The 18243-nt window shown below is 34.7% G+C and overlaps 1 protein-coding gene across 1 annotated transcript in view; it reads left to right on the forward strand.

Moving 5' to 3' along the window:
- NCAM2 (neural cell adhesion molecule 2) overlaps positions 1 to 17838 on the forward strand; it is a 149796-nt gene extending 131958 nt beyond the window's left edge. Inside the window, exons 16-18 of the mRNA XM_087966664.1 lie at positions 11625 to 11829; positions 15883 to 16002; positions 17659 to 17838. Coding sequence (XP_087822790.1) covers positions 11625 to 11829; positions 15883 to 16002; positions 17659 to 17770 — 437 coding nt within the window. The 3' untranslated portion in view covers positions 17771 to 17838. The remainder of the gene's footprint in view (positions 1 to 11624; positions 11830 to 15882; positions 16003 to 17658) is intronic.
- The last annotated feature ends 405 nt before the right edge of the window (positions 17839 to 18243 follow it).

Consider the following 18243-nt stretch of genomic DNA (forward strand, 5'->3'; position numbering starts at 1 on the left):
GCCATACTATTAGACAGATTTCTAAAAATTGCATCTAGGATCAACGTATTGAATATCTTCAGAGAAGAAGCAGAATCTATAAGACCACAGGAAATTCTGCTCCCGAATATATTTCACTTCCACTAATCCATCTTTGTCCCAGTTAATGGTAATCCATGACTATTGATCACCAGTAATCATTTCCTCTTCTAATTTTCAAAGGGGGTGGCTAGGCAAAAACATCTACTGGGAAAAAAATGCAACACAAAGAATCTGAATTAGGTTGCTCACCTTATATCTTCACCATGGCAAATTTATTGGTAGCAGGCTTCAGGTATTCAGGGTTCCTTTCTGATTCCATAACCACCAAATGGCTTTTTCATCACTCTAATCATGACCGTTACAACCAAACTTTTTAAAACTGACACAGAACATTATAAAACCAATAGTTAGGGGGGTTTTTTTCAACAAAAAAAATAACAGGAAATAAAGAAAAGCAATTTTTATTTTAAAGATGATTGTTGTATCTGTACCTTATGTACTTTGATGTTCTCTCCCTCTCTCTCTATCTCTCTCTCTCTCTCTCTCTCTCTGAATGTGTATAAGTACACTAATACAGAAACACACATGTTCAATGTCAACTATTTAGGGATAGCACTGTCTCAAAGTTATTGTCTATCTTGCAGCTGCTACTAAAATATCTCAGTGCAAATAGTTTTCTTCTAAAGATACCCAGTGACCAGAAAAATTAGTCAGTCAGAACAAGCAAGCATAGTATACAAATGCATTCTAACACCTATATTACCTATAATCTTGGCATATCCAATGATAAATCCAGATAAATGATAATAGCAAAGAACTGGCCCAGCTTTTGGAATGAAGAGGAGAAAGAAAGTCTGGAAATATGTGAGTTAGAGCACTAAGTGAATTGAGAAGTTAGCTGGGAGTTGAAAGATGTAGATATGAAAGAGAATGATAAAAGATAAAAGAAAGGGTTGAGACAGAAGAGGCATAAAGATGGCACATATTTATCTTGCCATTTCCCTAAACAGTTTCCTATAAGTAAAAAGTAATGGGTGAATTTTAATTTATTTAATAAAACACTTTAATTAGTAGGTTACTTATTCATTGAGATTGATTGCATAAACATTAATAAAAAATAGTGTGTAATGTACTGTCCTTATATAATGTGGATTATATGATTTAATTAATTCCAGTAATTAACTGCCTTTATTATTAATCTTTTAAAAATACTAATATACAGATGAAGCAATCTCATTAAATGTAGCATTCGGTCATGTTCAGAGTCATGTTCATCTTAATCCAAAAGAAGACTGCAGAGCATTCTAATCTTTGGAAAAAAATACCAGCCTGAATAAAATGATTACTTAGGTCAGGGATTCTCAGTCCCTGGCTTACATTACTGGGCCGTGAGCCATTCAGAACTGGGTTATGGAAGTGGTAGGCAAGTGCGTATATGGATGCATCTCCAGAATTGGGGAACTCTGACTTAGGTTACATTTTAATCTTGAATTTATTAAATTAACTTTAATTAGAATGGCAGTTTCCTGAAATTTATTTTACTCTGAAGCTGGTTTATTTTAGCACGAGACCACCAGCATTCTTTTTCCTCTCATCTGTACAAAGAAAAAAGGGAGAAAAAAACTTAATATTCAAACTTAAATCCAAGACTCACTTGTATGTACTATCATTGAAATAGAACCCTGTATGAGAATAAGAATGAGGAAATGAATGAAAGACAACAGATCATAACTCATATTTAAAACATTATTTAAGAATAAAACTCTTCAAATATAGAATATGTATATTTAAAATAGTTTATGAAGTATACATTTTTCATTTAATTTTTGTCCGTGTCATTCTATGTTATTAACAATCACAAATGTTTACTGTCATGTATCTTACTTTTCTTAAAGATGTGCAAAATGTATATGTAAAGCCTCTTCCTCAATGTAATGTCAAAATATGTAACTTTATGAATATTTTTCATTGCATACTTGCTTGGTGTCCGTTTTCTTTTATGTAACCTTTTTAATTTGGAATCAATAAATGTGATATAACATCGTTTAGTAGTACATTTTTTAAAAAAAATTGATACCACATATTGGTAGTATTCCACATTTTTTCCACATTATATTTAATTTGCAACATTCTTTAAAAATAATAAAAAGTATCAAGATCAACCCTGACTTGTCCAAAAAAAATAATTTAAAAAATACCAAAAATTGTTTTATTATACTATATTATGTATCCTATCAAATTGTATAGTCTTTCTTGTGTTTTAAAAAATGAAGCTAACATTGACTGATAATTAAAAATTGCATTTACCTGAAGGTTAAAAACTCCAAGCTGTATCCTTTAGTTGTCTTCTCTTCTTGTGTTGTTGTCTTAATGACAGAACCAATAAACATAAAGCATAGATCAATCAGTATGAGCTTCCTACTGCCTAGATCACAGATTCCCAAATTTTATGCTAATAGGTACTGTAATTTTGAATGTTTACTAATCAAATTTATACACCACCCATTTCATTATATAAGAGACTCTGTGTGATTTACAATTAAAGACACCATAAAAACCATATAGATTATACAAAGTTTAAAAGACAGAGAGAACATAACTTGACATGACCAGTCTGATAAGGTGGCTGTTCAGCAGTATAAGGTTAGTAATAAAATATTTTTTAGTAGAAGCTGAGCAGATAAAGTTACTTTCACTAACACAGTTCCAAACATTCCTATGCCAGATATGCTACTATCTCAATTTATCATTTTCTGACCGGAGAAGTACATTTCCTAACAAAAGGCCTTGTTCTATTTTATACTATATGCTAAAATTTTATATTTAGTTATAGCTATCATTTTTATTTCATCTATATCCAATCTCTTGTGTTTTTGCCCTCTCTCTCCCTCTTTCTTCCCCCCCTTTTCTCATTGTCATTGCTCTTATCTGTATCTATTTACATATTACATGTGTGTCCTTTTATAATTTATGTGGATCACCAAACATTCTTGCAAATAAAAGTTATAATTATGCTTAAGACTGACTGTTTTCTTTGCAGCATATTAGTTTCCCTTTAAAACAAAAACAAAATACTTAAAGTCATAGATCCTGGCTGGTGTCAAGAGTAGTCACTGTTGGTTACTTATAATAGTAATACATTTAGTAACAATTTTTGAGAAATTTGTGATTTTGTTCTCTTCAACAGGATGATATACTAATTATTACTCTTACATTACATTGCTCAGATTATTCCTCACAAACTTCTATTTTTAATATTATATGGATGCTAAAATGATGGAATGTGTATCTTGATAAGATGCAAGCTCTTCCCTTTAGTATTTGTATTATAATGTTGCATGCAATCACACAGGGCAGGATTTGTCTCACAATGTCAGATGCGTATGTTCCTATTTGCCTCCACTTCCTACGCTTACATCCATAGTTTTAAAATATGTATCCAACTTCATTAAATAAAAAACATCAGTGTTCCTGAAAGACTCACAGACAGCGCTTAAAGTACGGTTTGCTTTAGCCTGTTTATAACTATTTGTCATGTAATAATGATACAACATTAACTAAAGATAATGTCACAGATCACATAAACAAGGAAAACTTCCATACATTGCAAGCCTGGTACGCCTACTAAATAAACAGTTCATAATTAGTTCAGTTAAATGCACAGAGTCTGGTAATCAGTAGATATGAAGAAAACTACCCAGAAAATTCTTGTACTTATACATAGCTTCAGAAGGCTTCCACTGATTATAAATGCTACAATCAATGAAGTTTTTGTACAGTTAAAAAAAATATACAGAATTTTAACCACTGTTGATCAAACGAGTTACAGAATTGAGAAGAACCTACCTAATATCTAAGAAGTCATTTTTTTCTTATTTGTTTGCAGAAATATACTGTTTGCAGAAACTATGCGTGTATGGCATTTCAGTTAAGCTTAAACTAATAATGGGTTACATATTGCTTATATTTTAAGAGATAACATGCATAAAATAGAACACATAAATAACAGTTTATTTGTCCAGCTTAAAATGTCATTTCTCTTTTTCCTAATTTTTTGCTTGTTTGAATGATAAATGTATTTTTTCTTTCTAAAAATTTTATATATTCCATTGTATTCATTTTTTAATCTCATTGTTCTGCTTCACTCTTTAAATCATTTTAAAGACTGAGTTACTAAGTTTTGTCTTATTTGTCATTAATTCTACAAATCTTGGCAAAAAAACAGCTATTGGGACTTAAAATATATTAGCTGGTTGTATTTTCTTTTGAAGTTCTTTGGACTGATGTACAGCTTCATAATATAAAATATATAAAATACATATAAATTGTTTGAATGAAGTAACTGATCATTTCCTATGAAAAATAAGAATGAGAAAGCACACATTAATTATCCAATTAATTATATTAAACATACTCTTAGTAGATATTATGAACAATTTAGTAGTAGATTCCAGGAATCATATCATCGATAAGATATCATACTATAGATAGTTGATTATGCCATGCTAACATTAACAAAGGAACTATCATTAAGCAATGTGTTCTTCAGGAATTCTTGCATGTAAATGACAGCAGAAATTAGAGATAGAGATAGTAGTAGAGACAGAGACAGATATTTCATTCCAGAATCCATGCATCTTATGCATGACCTTCATTATATGACAAATACCACCTCTTAGTGATGTTATGGGAAAATAATTTGTATTTACTATATCTCATATTGAATTACTATTATTACATATAGTAATAATATTGACATAAAATATCAAAATCTATTTATATCAGTGTGAATTAGTTTTTATGATGCATTTTTTGGATTGTAAATACAAATAGAAATAATTCTTCAGTACAGACTGAAATCATAGATTATGAATTTATGAATATTGACGTATTTGTAAGAAGAGAGTGAACAATAAAATATTGCTCTTCAAGTTATTAATGTTTATGGAAATGCCATGTAAGAAGCCACTTTCTGCAAATGAATTATTATTTCTTCTAATATTTTTAAAGCATTTCTTTCCAAAAACAAAATGCTTATTGAGGGACTTATTGATTCAAATATTTTTATTAGTTTATCAAAATATAAAATACCAAAATACAAAGAAAAAAAATAAAGGCAATGGGAAAATAAGGGAGAAAAAGGGGAAGAGAGAAAGATGTGTGATAAATGTGAAAAGAAAAAGAAAGACTGATTTCCAATTGCTTTTAGTGCAGTAGAATAAGGTAGTAACATAAAACATCAACTTTTTATTTTTATATGATAATATATACTAGCCATTTCTATAACCACAAACTTATCCAATCAGCAATTTTCATTTTTTTTCCACCTCAAGCACAAACATTAAAATGGTTTTGAAATTGTGTTCTTTTCTTTCATCAAAGAAGTCCTTTAGTCTTCTCTCCATCAAATTTAGCCAACTCCATCAAATTTTGCAACTATTCATCCGTTGTGGGAATTAAAATATCATTCCATTTTTGTACATAAAGTATTCGTGCTATCGTTCATATATATAACATTAAAGTTCCAATTTTTGACAAATTGTCTGGTGTTACATACCAACTGTAGAGTTTTCTTTTAAATTATAATTTAATGTGAATTTTAGACCTTTAGTCCACATATTCTCCTATTGTTCAAGCATTACATTATATCCAAAGTTCTTTGTCCACTGAGCCATATAGTGCTTTACATACATACTGATTCTCCAAGTTCAATTTCAATAACAGTTTACACACCTTAGCAATAATAAATTCATCGCTACCATACAGTAGGATTTCCAATTAATTTTTCACAAAATAAGATCCAGAGCTCTTTTTGTGTAGTTTAAATCTTTCTTTCAATTGTAAATATCTAAACCAGGGGTGGGCAAACTTTTTGGCTCGGGGGCCGCATTGACTTTTAAAATTTGACAGACGGGCTGGGTCAGCACAAGATTTTTTGGGAATCGCCCCCCCCCCACCCTTTCCCCCCCTTCTCCTCCTTCCCCTCCCCTCGGAGGCCCTGAGTCAGGAGTTGCTACCGCTGGCACGGCTCCGTGCGGCTCCAGTCCCGCGTTGCCTCGGGAAGGGAAAGGCAAAAAGGAAGAGGCGCGGCGGTGCTTTGCAAGGGCAGCAGCGGCACCGGAGGCTCGGGCTCAGCGGCTCCTGGTTTTGCCTTTTCCTTCCCAAGGCAACACGGGACTGGAGCCGCGCGGAGCTGCGCCGGCGGTAGCAACTCCTAACAGCCCCAGCCGGACACCTGAGCGGACCCCGGGCGGAACTGCCTGTTGCTGCTGCCGGAGCACCACCGGGTCGCCTCCTCCAAGCAGCCCGCCCGCCCGCCGGGCTTCCCCTCCGCTGTGCGGCTTGGGGCCAGGCGTGAACGCCCACGAGTTAAAAGGAAGCCGAAAGTTGCTGGGAAGTTGCTCGGGTTTCCGGGCTTCCAGGCTTAAACTTTGCACAGGCAAAGTTTGCAGGCGGGAGCGTCTTCCCGCCGAGGAGCAGGAAGGGTTCCGCCCGGCGGGCGGGCGGGCTGCTTGGAGCGGGCTGCTTGGAGCCACCTAAAGCTAGGCCGCTGCTGGTGGAGCCTTGCCCTGCCTTGGTGCCCCGTTTCCCAGCTCGGTGGTCCTGCTCGGGCGGCACTTTAAAGCCTGCTCCCTGCACCCGAGCAACTTCCCAGCAACTTTCGGCTTCCTTTTAACTCGCGGGCGCTCACGCCTGGCCCCGAGCCGTGTGGCGGAGGGGAAGCCCGGCGGGCGGGCGGGCGGGCTGCTTGGAGGAGGCGACCCGGTGGCGCTCAGGGCTTCCCCTCCGTCGCGCAGCTCGGGGCCAGGTGCAAGCGCCCATGAGTTAAAAGGAAGCCGAAAGTTGCTGGGAAGTTGCTCGGGTTTCCGAGGCTTCCAGGCTTAAACTTTGCACAGGCAAAGTTTGCAGGCGGGAGCATCTTCCCACCGAGGAGCGGGAAGGGTTCCACCCGGTGGGCGGGTGGGCGGGCTGCTTGGAGGAGCGACCCGGCGGTGCTCCGGGTTTCCCCTCAGCCGCGCGGCTCGGGGCCAGGCGCGAGCGCCTGCGAGGAAAAAGGAAGCCGCAAGTTGCTGGGAAGTTGCTCGGGTGCTGGGAGCAGGCTTTTAAAGTGCCGAGCAGGACCGCCGAGCCGGGAAGCGGGCACCAAGGCAGGGCAAGGCTCCACCAGCAGCGGCCTAGCTTTAGGTGGCTCCAAGCAGCCCTCCCACCCACTGGGCGGAACCCTTCCCGCTCCTCGGCCGGAAGACGCTCCCGCCTGCAAACTTTGCCTTTGCAAAGTTTAAGCCTGGAAGCCCCCCCAAAAAAAGGGGGATCGGCGGGGACTCACCTTCGGAGAGGTCGCATTTGAAGGTGATTTCGAACTCCCAGCCGAGGCCTTTGCAAAGTTCTTCTTTTCTTTCCTACCCCGAGAGCGCTCCGCACTGTTTTGCAGCTTTGGGGGCCACGTGGCGCAGGGCAATACACCACGCCCAGCGATTTTTTTTCAGGAGTGGGCCGGATTGGACAGACCAACGGGCCGGATGTGGCCCGCGGGCCGTAGTTTGCCCACCCCTGATCTAAACCAATGGCAAACCTTTCCTTCTGATTCCATCCCCTCTTTAGATTTGAAAATAGGATCTCCATAATTGAAATATATCATTTGACCATAAGTCCACCAGTCTGGCCTCGCCCCCATTTCTTTTCTAAAAAAAGCTTCCTGGGGAGACACATATGTCAGAAGTGACTTGCCATTGTCTCCTTTCTATGGCTGAGAAAGAAGTGACTGTCCCAAGGTAGTTCAGCTGGTTTCATGCATAAAGCTGAAGTAGAAGCAGTCCCTTGGTTTCTAACCTAATGCCTTAACCACTACACAAAACTGGCACTGAAATCTGATACTATTACTTTCAATACTCCAAATTTGTTTGGACCCTGAATTTATTGATATTTCCAAGTATTCTAAGTCTGTGGAAAGCTGACATCTTATAGATTTGCTTGTAGATAATGTTATGAGCCATGGTGGTGTAGTGGTTAGAATGCAGTATTGCAAGGCTAACTCACTGCTCAGAAGTGCTCATTCCAGGAGTTCAATTCTGAACAGCTCAAAGTCTTCCATCCTTCCAAGGTTGATAAAATGAGGACCCAGATTGTTGGAGGTAATATTCTAACTCTGTAAACCATTTAGAGAGGGCTGTAAAGCACTGTGAAGTGGCATATAAGTCTAAATGCTATTGCTATGAAAGAAGAGACATCTGTTTGCAACCCTAATGAAGAGCTACCAAATGTGTTTATATTTATGTTGAAGATTGGAAGTCACTCCTCTATACATTTCATTTATTTTTCTTAAGTTTCCTTTCTTTGTATTTTTTCCTCTCTTTTGATTATTTCACTATAAATAGTTTGCATTTATAATGAAATAACTTAAATAATTTAATTGCAATTGAAATCTTCAATAAGATTTATATAGAGAAAATGAATTTCGGTCATTCTGAACTAATGAAATTTGGAGTAAGTAGAATTTCTTATCATTTCTTTTTTCCATTATTAATTTTCCCAATAAGAAACAGATATTTTGACTGCAATTAAGATTTGTATTATCCCAAGCATACATCTATTTGTGTCATTGACTATTTTTATGTCCCAGCCCTCCAAACTACTCATTAGAATCACATTATGCTAGAAAAGAGTTTTTGGAAATCTTATCTGGCTCTGTTCCAGTGCAGGAATCTACTGGTATACTATCATACTAGTAGCCAGACAGCCTCAAATTCTCTGGGCCATGGTGGTAAAGGAGATTTCTCCATATTCTCAAGCTGTGTGTTTGTTAAATAGCTTTTATTATTACTATTTTTTCCTGCTATCCAAATATAATCTACCTCCTTTTTGAACCCACTGTTTCTATGTCTTTCGAACAATTCAGAATGATTTTTTTATAGCTCTTCAGACATTTGAAGATAACTATGTCTCTACCCAGAGTACTTTCTTCTGTAATTTAAAAACATACAATATTCTTCTTTTCCCTCCCCTTTTTCCCTTCCATGCCTTATTATCTTGATTGGTTATTTTTCCTCCTTTTTTATCTGTTTCTGATGAACCGCATGGCTTGGATAGAAGATGCATGGTGATAATATGTGTTTTATGTGAATATGCAGGAATATAATTTCTGAGAGTAAAAGGAAATGCCCAGAATATACAGATAAAAGGTCCACTGTATCTATAACAGTGTACCTTGGTTTTTTATGAATTAATTGTAATCAGTTATTACAAAATAACTTACTTATTATAATGATTCTGTTTGATTGTCTTCTATTTGCTCTGATTTCATATGTAGGTGCTTGATATGCGTGTGTGTGTGTGTAGGATGGTTCAGACTGGTTCAGGCAAACTAGATATTTAATTTGTATCTGGTTCACCGAACCAGTATTTGAACTGACCAGCTGGCCCCACCCACACCTCCCCTCCCAGGAGTCTCCACACAGCCCATTTTCGATGCAGGTAAGTGCAGGGTCCACACAGAGGCTCTGAGAGGGGAAAATGGGACTTCTACTGGATGTCCGGAAATGGGCCTGTTTCCAGCTTCCAGTGGGCCTCCAGAGCCCAGGGGAGGCCATTTTCACCCTCCCAGAGGCATGAGGCAAGCTTCCGGACTCTTGGGAAAGCGAAAAACAGTCCTCTGGAAGTACTGGAAGTCTAGAAACCAGCCTGTTTCTGGCTTCTGGAGGGCCTCCAGAACATTTTTAATATTATGGATCAACTTTTAAAGCCTATAATTTTACTTGAAGATGTATACTATATTAATGACAATTCTTGATATTGATTTTTAGTTTAGAAGTGAATAGTTATATTTAGCCTATTTATGATCTTTTATTTTAAAACCATACTTTCCCTGACATTTCCAAATCTTTGATCATTCATTTATATTTGTAAATTTTCCTTTGTCTAAGAAGTACAGTAATTTTAACTTTTATTCTCATTACAAGAAGTTAGACTTAAAAGGAAAAAATCTAAACCTAAAAAGTCACAGTGAAATTCACACAAAATTATTCATATTAATACAAATTGTATATTTTGATTGTAATAATAAAATAGTTAATTTACTTTAAACTAGTAAAATTTAACACCATCAACAATAAAGTATTGAAAATGTAGATGTTTAGAAAATAAAAAATTAATGAGATTAATTAAGCGGTGTATCATGACATCTGCTTTTCTCTGCTTCCCTTTCTCATCTATCTGGAAGTTGTATTTAAACAAAAATCAGGAAAAGCATGGATTTTCCCCACCTTTTATTACCACAAGTTTGTGTACATGGTTGTATGTGCTCATGTATGTGTAATAGAGGTTGGTACATTCATAGTGCATCTGTGTATGTAGGAGTCTAATCAGGGTAGCTGCATATGTATTGCATTTTAAGCATGTTTCTGCTCTCCCCTTGTATGGTGTCTAGATATTTTTATAAGACAATATATTGGAAACACAAGGGATATTACATGTATTCCACTATGAATCATATGACCCAAAGTATAAAGGAACATCTAGAATGGAACAGTTGGCAGCATTTGAAGTTGCTGCTCAGCCTGGATTCAGGGAAATACTTTAAACATATTTTCCCCCTATTTTTCAGAACTGAATTATCTGGATCCATCTGCAATTTTTCTTTACACCAAATTACTGGTCTCAATCCACTTTGTTTTCTCAGAGATATATTGGTGACAGACAGATGGTCAGACAAGGCCTTGAGCCATTCTGTGAAAATATTTTCCAAAAATTTTTTGTGTTAGAAATGGAAGAAAATACCAGTGGTGTTTGACAAACTATTTAAATATCTTAGAGAACCATATTCAAAAGAAACATTCAGTACATTTAAACTGTATTACAAATAACATCATAATTTAATTTTTACACATAGAAGTGACCAGAGACTGGAAAAAAATTCACCTTTTAATAATATGAAAAATTGCTTATTTCACCAATTTATACATTAATATAGGTCAGAGGTGGTATTCAGTAGGTTCTGACCAGTTCTGGAGAACTGGTAGCGGAAATTTTGAGTAGTTCGGAGAACCAGCAAATACCACCTCTGACTGGAGATTTTACAGTATCCTTCCTCTGCCACACCTACCAAGCCACACCCACAGAACCAGTAGTAAAAAAATTTGAATCCCACCACTGACATAGGTCTGCAAGTTTGCAAATGTGGCTTCCACTCAACAAATATTGCACAACCTTTTGTCTGAAATGGCATAGGGTTTCCTGCCTGAGAATGGGGTTGGACTAGAAAATCTCCAAGATCCCTTCCAACTCTGTTATTCTGTTAAATATGATTCTGGCTGGGGGGAGTTGTCATATGATTCATATTGCAGAAATAAAGAGCTGTTATACTTCCAATATAAGCCATGTCAAAAAACAACAACAATTCACCGGGAATGACTGAAAGTCTATTTTATTAATTCAAACAGAATCTTGAAAGTGTTTTCCTCTTCTTCTTTTATATCCAAGAGGGCTACGTTTAAGATTTTTATCCCACCCTTATTCCAGCCCCCATCTCTTCCTCTTATGGGATTTACCCAAATTCCCCCATACAGGAAATTAACTGTTTTGACTTTATCTGTTCCATTATTTTCAAGGTACTTTGTTTAATGGACTTGGACTTGGTGCAGTCATTGGACTGGGTGTAGCTGCTCTTCTACTAATACTTGTGGTGACTGACGTCAGCTGCTTCTTTGTACGGCAGTGTGGATTGCTAATGTGCATCACTAGAAAGATCTGTGGGAAAAAGAGTGGGTCCAGTGGGAAGAGTAAAGAGCTGGAAGAAGGAAAGGCAGCATATTTGTGAGTATTAGTCACAACACTTTGAGAAAAAAGAATATACACTGGTAATTTGCAAATAACATACAAACTGTATGTGGTATCTCATGAGCTGTAAGGATTGTGCTTCAACAAATGTTCTCTAACTTTTACTTAATGTTGTTTACTTTCTGCAGCTCTAATAAAATATTGTGAGATAGAGTTTGGGAAATCTTTCAGATTGACCTTAACAAAAATCATGCTTATATTTTTGTTCTATTCACTCAAAACTACACAATTCTATCATTTTGGGCAGCAAAACTTGGTATTTTGATATAATTCAAATCAGAGAAGATATGAATTGATAGGCTCTATGCCCTTTTTTCACACACTTTTATCCAGTGTTGTTTATTTGTGCATTTTTTCCACATCAAATCTAGTCCTGAACTGTTCAGTTTTAAAGAGTTATCTTACCACAAGATGTTTCTACTTCAGTAATCCTTAGCAAATCTACCAATCAAAAATCATATGCCAGAGCTGATTTTACATCAATTTTTACTGCAGTGAACCACGTGGTCTTGAATGAATCATAGTCATTCAGTGAATCTGACTTGTCCTATTGATTTTGTTGAAGCCAGCTAGGAAGATCACAGATCATAATTGTGTGGCTGGTTATTCATTTTATTTTACATCTTTTGCTTCAAAAAGTTGTCACTATTATGAAATCTGGAAAGCTCATCCATCCTGCTTGCCAGTCAATTGTTAGAAGAAGTAGATATGTTTTTAAAAGTTCCTATTATCTGTCCTATTTTATTAGAGGCTTACAGGAAAGCTTTTCATTCTCTTTTGTGATGAAGCTAACGTCATGGTTATTCTTAAAGAAGACAAGGGATTTCATTATGTGTTCTAATATAGATCTCTATGTTTGATAAATTTGGATGCTAAGAGAGTAATAGCTACTTCTTCCATGGATATAGGATTTTTTTTTTTTAATTATAATGCACTTAGAAAGAAAGATATGTTTCTGATAAGTGATGTTCTTGCTTTAACTTAAAGGAACAAGATGCTAACAAAGACTTTGTTATGGCTTCTTGAACTGGAAATTTTGTGTTTCTCCAAATTTTAAAGTCTTAATTTGATATGATTTATTAAAGGGAAAGGGATCTGTGGGAAAAATTTAACTTTCTTTAAATTTCTCGACAGACTACTCAACATTTGTTTTCTTGATTATTTGAATAAAATGCTTTTGCCACTTTTGAAATTTATAGTTAGAAAAATTATCTATGATTCCTAAGTCACTTATTTTCTTGATAAGAAGTTCAAGATGAATTATGGGCTTCTTATACAGTTCCTAATAGAAATTGGTTCCTTCTGATCTTAAAATACAATATAATAGAAGAACAAAAAATAAAATTTGTATATATTGGGTACCTCAGAATGTTTAATGAGACCTAATTCAGAAGTGGTATTCAGCAGGTTCTGACCAGTTCTGGAGAACTGGTAGTGGAAATTTTGAGTAGGTTGGAGAACCAGCAAATACCACCTCAGACTGGCCCCGCCCCCATCTATTCTCTGCCTCCCAAGTCCAAGCTGATTGTTGTCCAGCACAGAAGAACAGAGCTGGAAAGCAGATTAGTGGAGTGTGGAGGGAATGGGGATTTTGCAGTATCCTTCTCCTGGAGTGGGGAGGGAATGGAGATTTTACAGTATCCTTCCCTTGCCACCCCCACCAAGCCAAGCCACACCCATCAAGCCACACCCACAGAACCAGTAGTAAAAAAATTTGAATCCCATTACTGACCTAATTAAAACAGTTTTACTATTGGAGAAATTCATAAATTAGAATATTGAAACATATAGCTTGGCTTCATCATATTCTTTTCTCATCATAGTTTACATCAGGAAGGTTGTTAACATAATTCTGGCTCAAATACTGTATGTTGAAGTTCTATGTGCATAAGTGTATATTCTTGTTTATATCCTGAATATTTGAAATATATCAAGAACTGTGGATTTTGAGACATAAAATTTGGTTAAAAGAACTATATTAAAACACTGGAAGGAAAAATCTACAAGGGTATGAAGCATATATTGTTGGCTTGTGTTATTGTCAGCATTTAAATTAGTTTTCCCTACTCCCACAAGGAAAATAGAAAGCTTTCAAACAATATAGCAGTTTTTTCCCAAGATGTTGTATTAAGGTCTCTTTTCCATTTTTTTCTCTTTTATTATTATTGACTTATGATAATCAAAATTTTAAATAATATTACTTAATAGCATTGTTATCTATTTTTAAAATTATATTAGCATAATGAAATTATTCTATTAAAAGGTTGATTTATTTGAGGAAGAGCCATAGGTCAATGGCATAGCAGTTATTCATTATAGAAGGATAGAATTATCTTATGTTATATTATGATGCTATGTTATGTTATGATATTAATATTTACTAAATTTATATTGCCCGTTTCACTATTGAATGACTCTCGGAGGCATATACACATATGTTATTTCTACTTAGAACAGGGAAATCATCTTTTCTGAAACTGATTGTTATGCTGAACAATCTGTATTTTTAAAATAAATATAGCGTAAAGTATATTAATATTCATCTTAATATTTATTTCAACCTGTGTGTTTGAAACAGGCTTTGGATAAGGTATAAACAATGCTTGGAATAGTAGTAAATGTTTTATCAAGTAATTACTGAATTGGTAATTTATAAACTGAGCATCACTCAACTGGATTGATGTAACGTGTTCTATAGGGCAGTTTTTGGAGATATCCTAAGGTACAACTGGTCTAGCAGAACAATTTCATGACTGCAAGCTACACCAATACTTCACCTAAAGTCATTGTACTGTTCAGCAATAGGCTTTTGGCCAATTCAGATATTGGCAATGACCTAGCTAGCATATAAAGCATACAATCATATAAGGATGGATCTCAAGAAATATCTCTTTTTCAGAATTGAATCCAGTGAGAACATCTCAAGAAAGTATTTTCTCTATCAGAAATGAACAGACATGATATAATAGATTTTTCTTTTGATGTCCTATACACTTTAGAGCTTTTTCCTCCCAGAACTCTGTAAAGCTGTTTCTTCAGTTGCCTTTCATGATAGTTAAGATCAGCTTTATTTAATAGTGTTTGATTGGGTGACTGAATATGTGTCATCAAATCAGTGTTGACTGTTCGTGACAACTCTGATTATTTGTCCATAATCTGATCCTTAGGTGGTCCAACAACATATCCATCACCAGTATAACTGTGTTTATCTACTTTGGCTGTTGATCGTACTCTTCTTTTTCCTTCATCCTAACTTAGCATTAGAGCTTTCTCCAGGGAGCTTTGTCATCATACAATGTGCCTGATAATTGAGCTTTCGTCATTTCTATTTCGAGTAAGAATTCTGGGTTGATGATGATTGACAATATAATGATAAACGATAGGTCTCTTTAATACAACTATGTTTTATTTAAATTTATCTCATAGAAAGGTTGATTTATTCTTTCAAATAATAAATATAAATAAATAATAGGTAATATAGATATTTGATTTATTTTTATTGATGCTACTATAATTTTAATTTTTATTAACTCATCCAATATGTTTTCAGTTGGACATGGTATAAAAGTGATGCAAAGGCAAAAAAATACATACATGTTTTAATGTAATTTTGAAAAGATTGCTTGGAGTTGTTTCTTCTGTTAGGCTACTACTTAAGCCTGAAAAAGTATTGCTTTAGTGTGCAAACTGATTAAAACAGCCATGACTTTAATAGGACTGATGAAAGTAATTATTATTTTTTTCTCCAGATTTGTGAAAAAAAATGTTAAAAAAAGGACATAGCTTTTCATGTCAAAAATGCATTGCATTTAATATGCATATTCTAAAATATCCTTTATGGAAATTTTAGTGTCATAAACAAGTTGTCTGTTTAGTAATATTTTGATACTTCAACAAGTATTCTTGTGGCATTTTGAGAATTGATAAATATATCTAAGCATAAACTTTCATGGAATAGGGTAATAAACATCACCATTTTTAAATTAAAACATTAGTTCATTAAGTATTTTTACCTTTATTTTTACTTAGGAAAGATGGATCAAAAGAACCAATAGTTGAAATGAGAACAGAGGACGAAAGAATTACCAATCATGAAGATGGAAGTCCAGTAAATGAGCCCAATGAAACAACACCATTAACAGAACCAGAGTATGCAGTTTGATATATTTTTTAGTAATTTCATAATTAGGGTTATCATTAATTAGGGTTACAATGAGGTTTCAGTGTGGCTTGGTATTTAAGTTAAAAAAAAGTTTTAGTTCTACAGATTTCATCTAATATATAACTAATTCTCAAAGGCCCTGTACCTATTAAATTAACTAGCGGTAATTGATAGGGTGACAAAAATCAAATTAAGGTATTTCATTTTAATCTATTACTAAGTGTGAAATCAATTTAAAATCCATGTTGTAAACTTTAAATATAATCTATAAATATCTGTGGCTGGTTTAATATATTAGAAAACAGTTATTTTAAGTCATATAAAACTGAATTATATCATATTTGAATACTATAATATAGAACTTTTTAAATATACAATTTTATTATTATGTAAACTGAAAAAATGCATGTATGTAAATAGGGTTAAATATGCACTTTCTAAATAAAGTACATCTATTTATGCAAAACCATTCACACAATTAGCCATTGTTAATAGTTATTAAAGTGTAAGTAATAGGCATGGAATACACCTTCAAGTCTGGATGGAAAGGGAGAACAAAAATGGTATTAATACTGAATTGAATAATTGGATTTGTTTATTTAATCTTTGTATCTTTGTTTTATCATAGTAAACCTTTGATTCAAGTATGTTTATTTGAATATACATAATTATATAATGAATATATTGGGAAAAGAGAGGATGAGATTCTGCCTAGAAAACAATCAGACAAGTGTTCCCTGAATTATTTGTTCAATCAGATTCTTATTCAGTTGCCAGGCATGAATACTAGGAAGATTAGCAAATATTAGTACCTTGGGTTTTGCATTATTAAAGTAGTGCTTCTATACTAAATTATGACAACAGAGCATTATTTGCATATAGGAGAATTTTAAAGTATCCATCCTTCAATTCTGGGAGATGATAAACTAGATTATTTATCTTAGCCACCAGAGAATTGGTTTATACTCTTGGCTAACTCTTCTGCCAACAGTACTTTGCTTTGTGTAATATTTCCTCACAGTGCACCTAACTTTTACACTAGAGTTCTTACTGAGTTTAAGAAAAACAGCTGACCAACTATGCTAGAGTTCTCAGGTTTATACTAAAATATTTGTCAAAAACAAGGTCACAACTTAATCTGAAGTTAATAAAAGATGAATATGTTGCAGATCCTGGCCTAAAAGTATATTTTTCGGCTAGATATTAGAAAATAAAGAGCTTCATATAATGTCAAATATCCAACTCTAAACCCTGTTTGTTCTTCATCCAAAATATATTTTATTTTGTCCACTATAAAAGTATGTTGTACAATAACTAGTATAAAATTTAGTTATTATACTGAGGAATCAAATGGATTGATCGTTAGCAGGAAACATTGATTGGTTATATTATAGGATAAAACTATCACAGCTAAAGCATGCAATATAACTTCGAGATAGTTCTTGATGCTCCAATTTTATATTAAAAACAACTCTAGATAGATGGAAGGTATAAAACAATAGATATAATTTGGATTGGGAATATACAGTATCTGAGAGGTGGAGCAATGAATACAAAATATGTTGCCAAATGAAATATGAATTCTGTATCAAAACTGTTTTCCAACTGTAATACCTTTTGTTTTTGTTTTTTATTTACCTTAGGAAATTACCATTAAAGGAAGAAAATGGAAAAGAAGGTTTAAGTTCAGATACAATAGAGATCAAAGTATCCAATGATATCATCCAGTCAAAAGAAGATGATAGCAAAGCATAAAACAACAACAGCTATCTAGAGCGGCAAAAAGGCATGTGGATTCTAATAAATCTGTGACCAAAACTTTACATTTGACCTTCATTTTTTGGCAATTTAAGAATAATTAATGGAAGTAGTTTGGTCTACTTCTGTTGACTGTCTATTTTCATTTTAATTCAATAGTTTTAGTCTGTAGTCCTGGGCGACATCAATACCATGGTCTCAGTTCAGCAAGTCAACCAATATAAATACTGTAATTTATTTTTTGCTGAAGAAATTGAAATTATTTATCAACTATTATGATACCCTCTTAGCCACAGACTACGCATAAGATAGCTGTACTACTTTTAATGGAATTAAACTCATGAGAGAAAGTGCCATAGAAATTTATATTTGTTTGCAATTTTAAAGATTTTGTTGCCTTTATATAAATATATATAAATGTCAGATATAAACTAGGTTTATGTGGCTGGATGATTGCAGCTGACCCTTTA

This window comes from Notechis scutatus, chromosome 5 (genome assembly GCF_049901735.1).
Source record: "Notechis scutatus isolate UNSWTSFEM ecotype Mainland chromosome 5, rNotScu1.2, whole genome shotgun sequence".
Taxonomy (NCBI): domain Eukaryota; kingdom Metazoa; phylum Chordata; class Lepidosauria; order Squamata; family Elapidae; genus Notechis; species Notechis scutatus.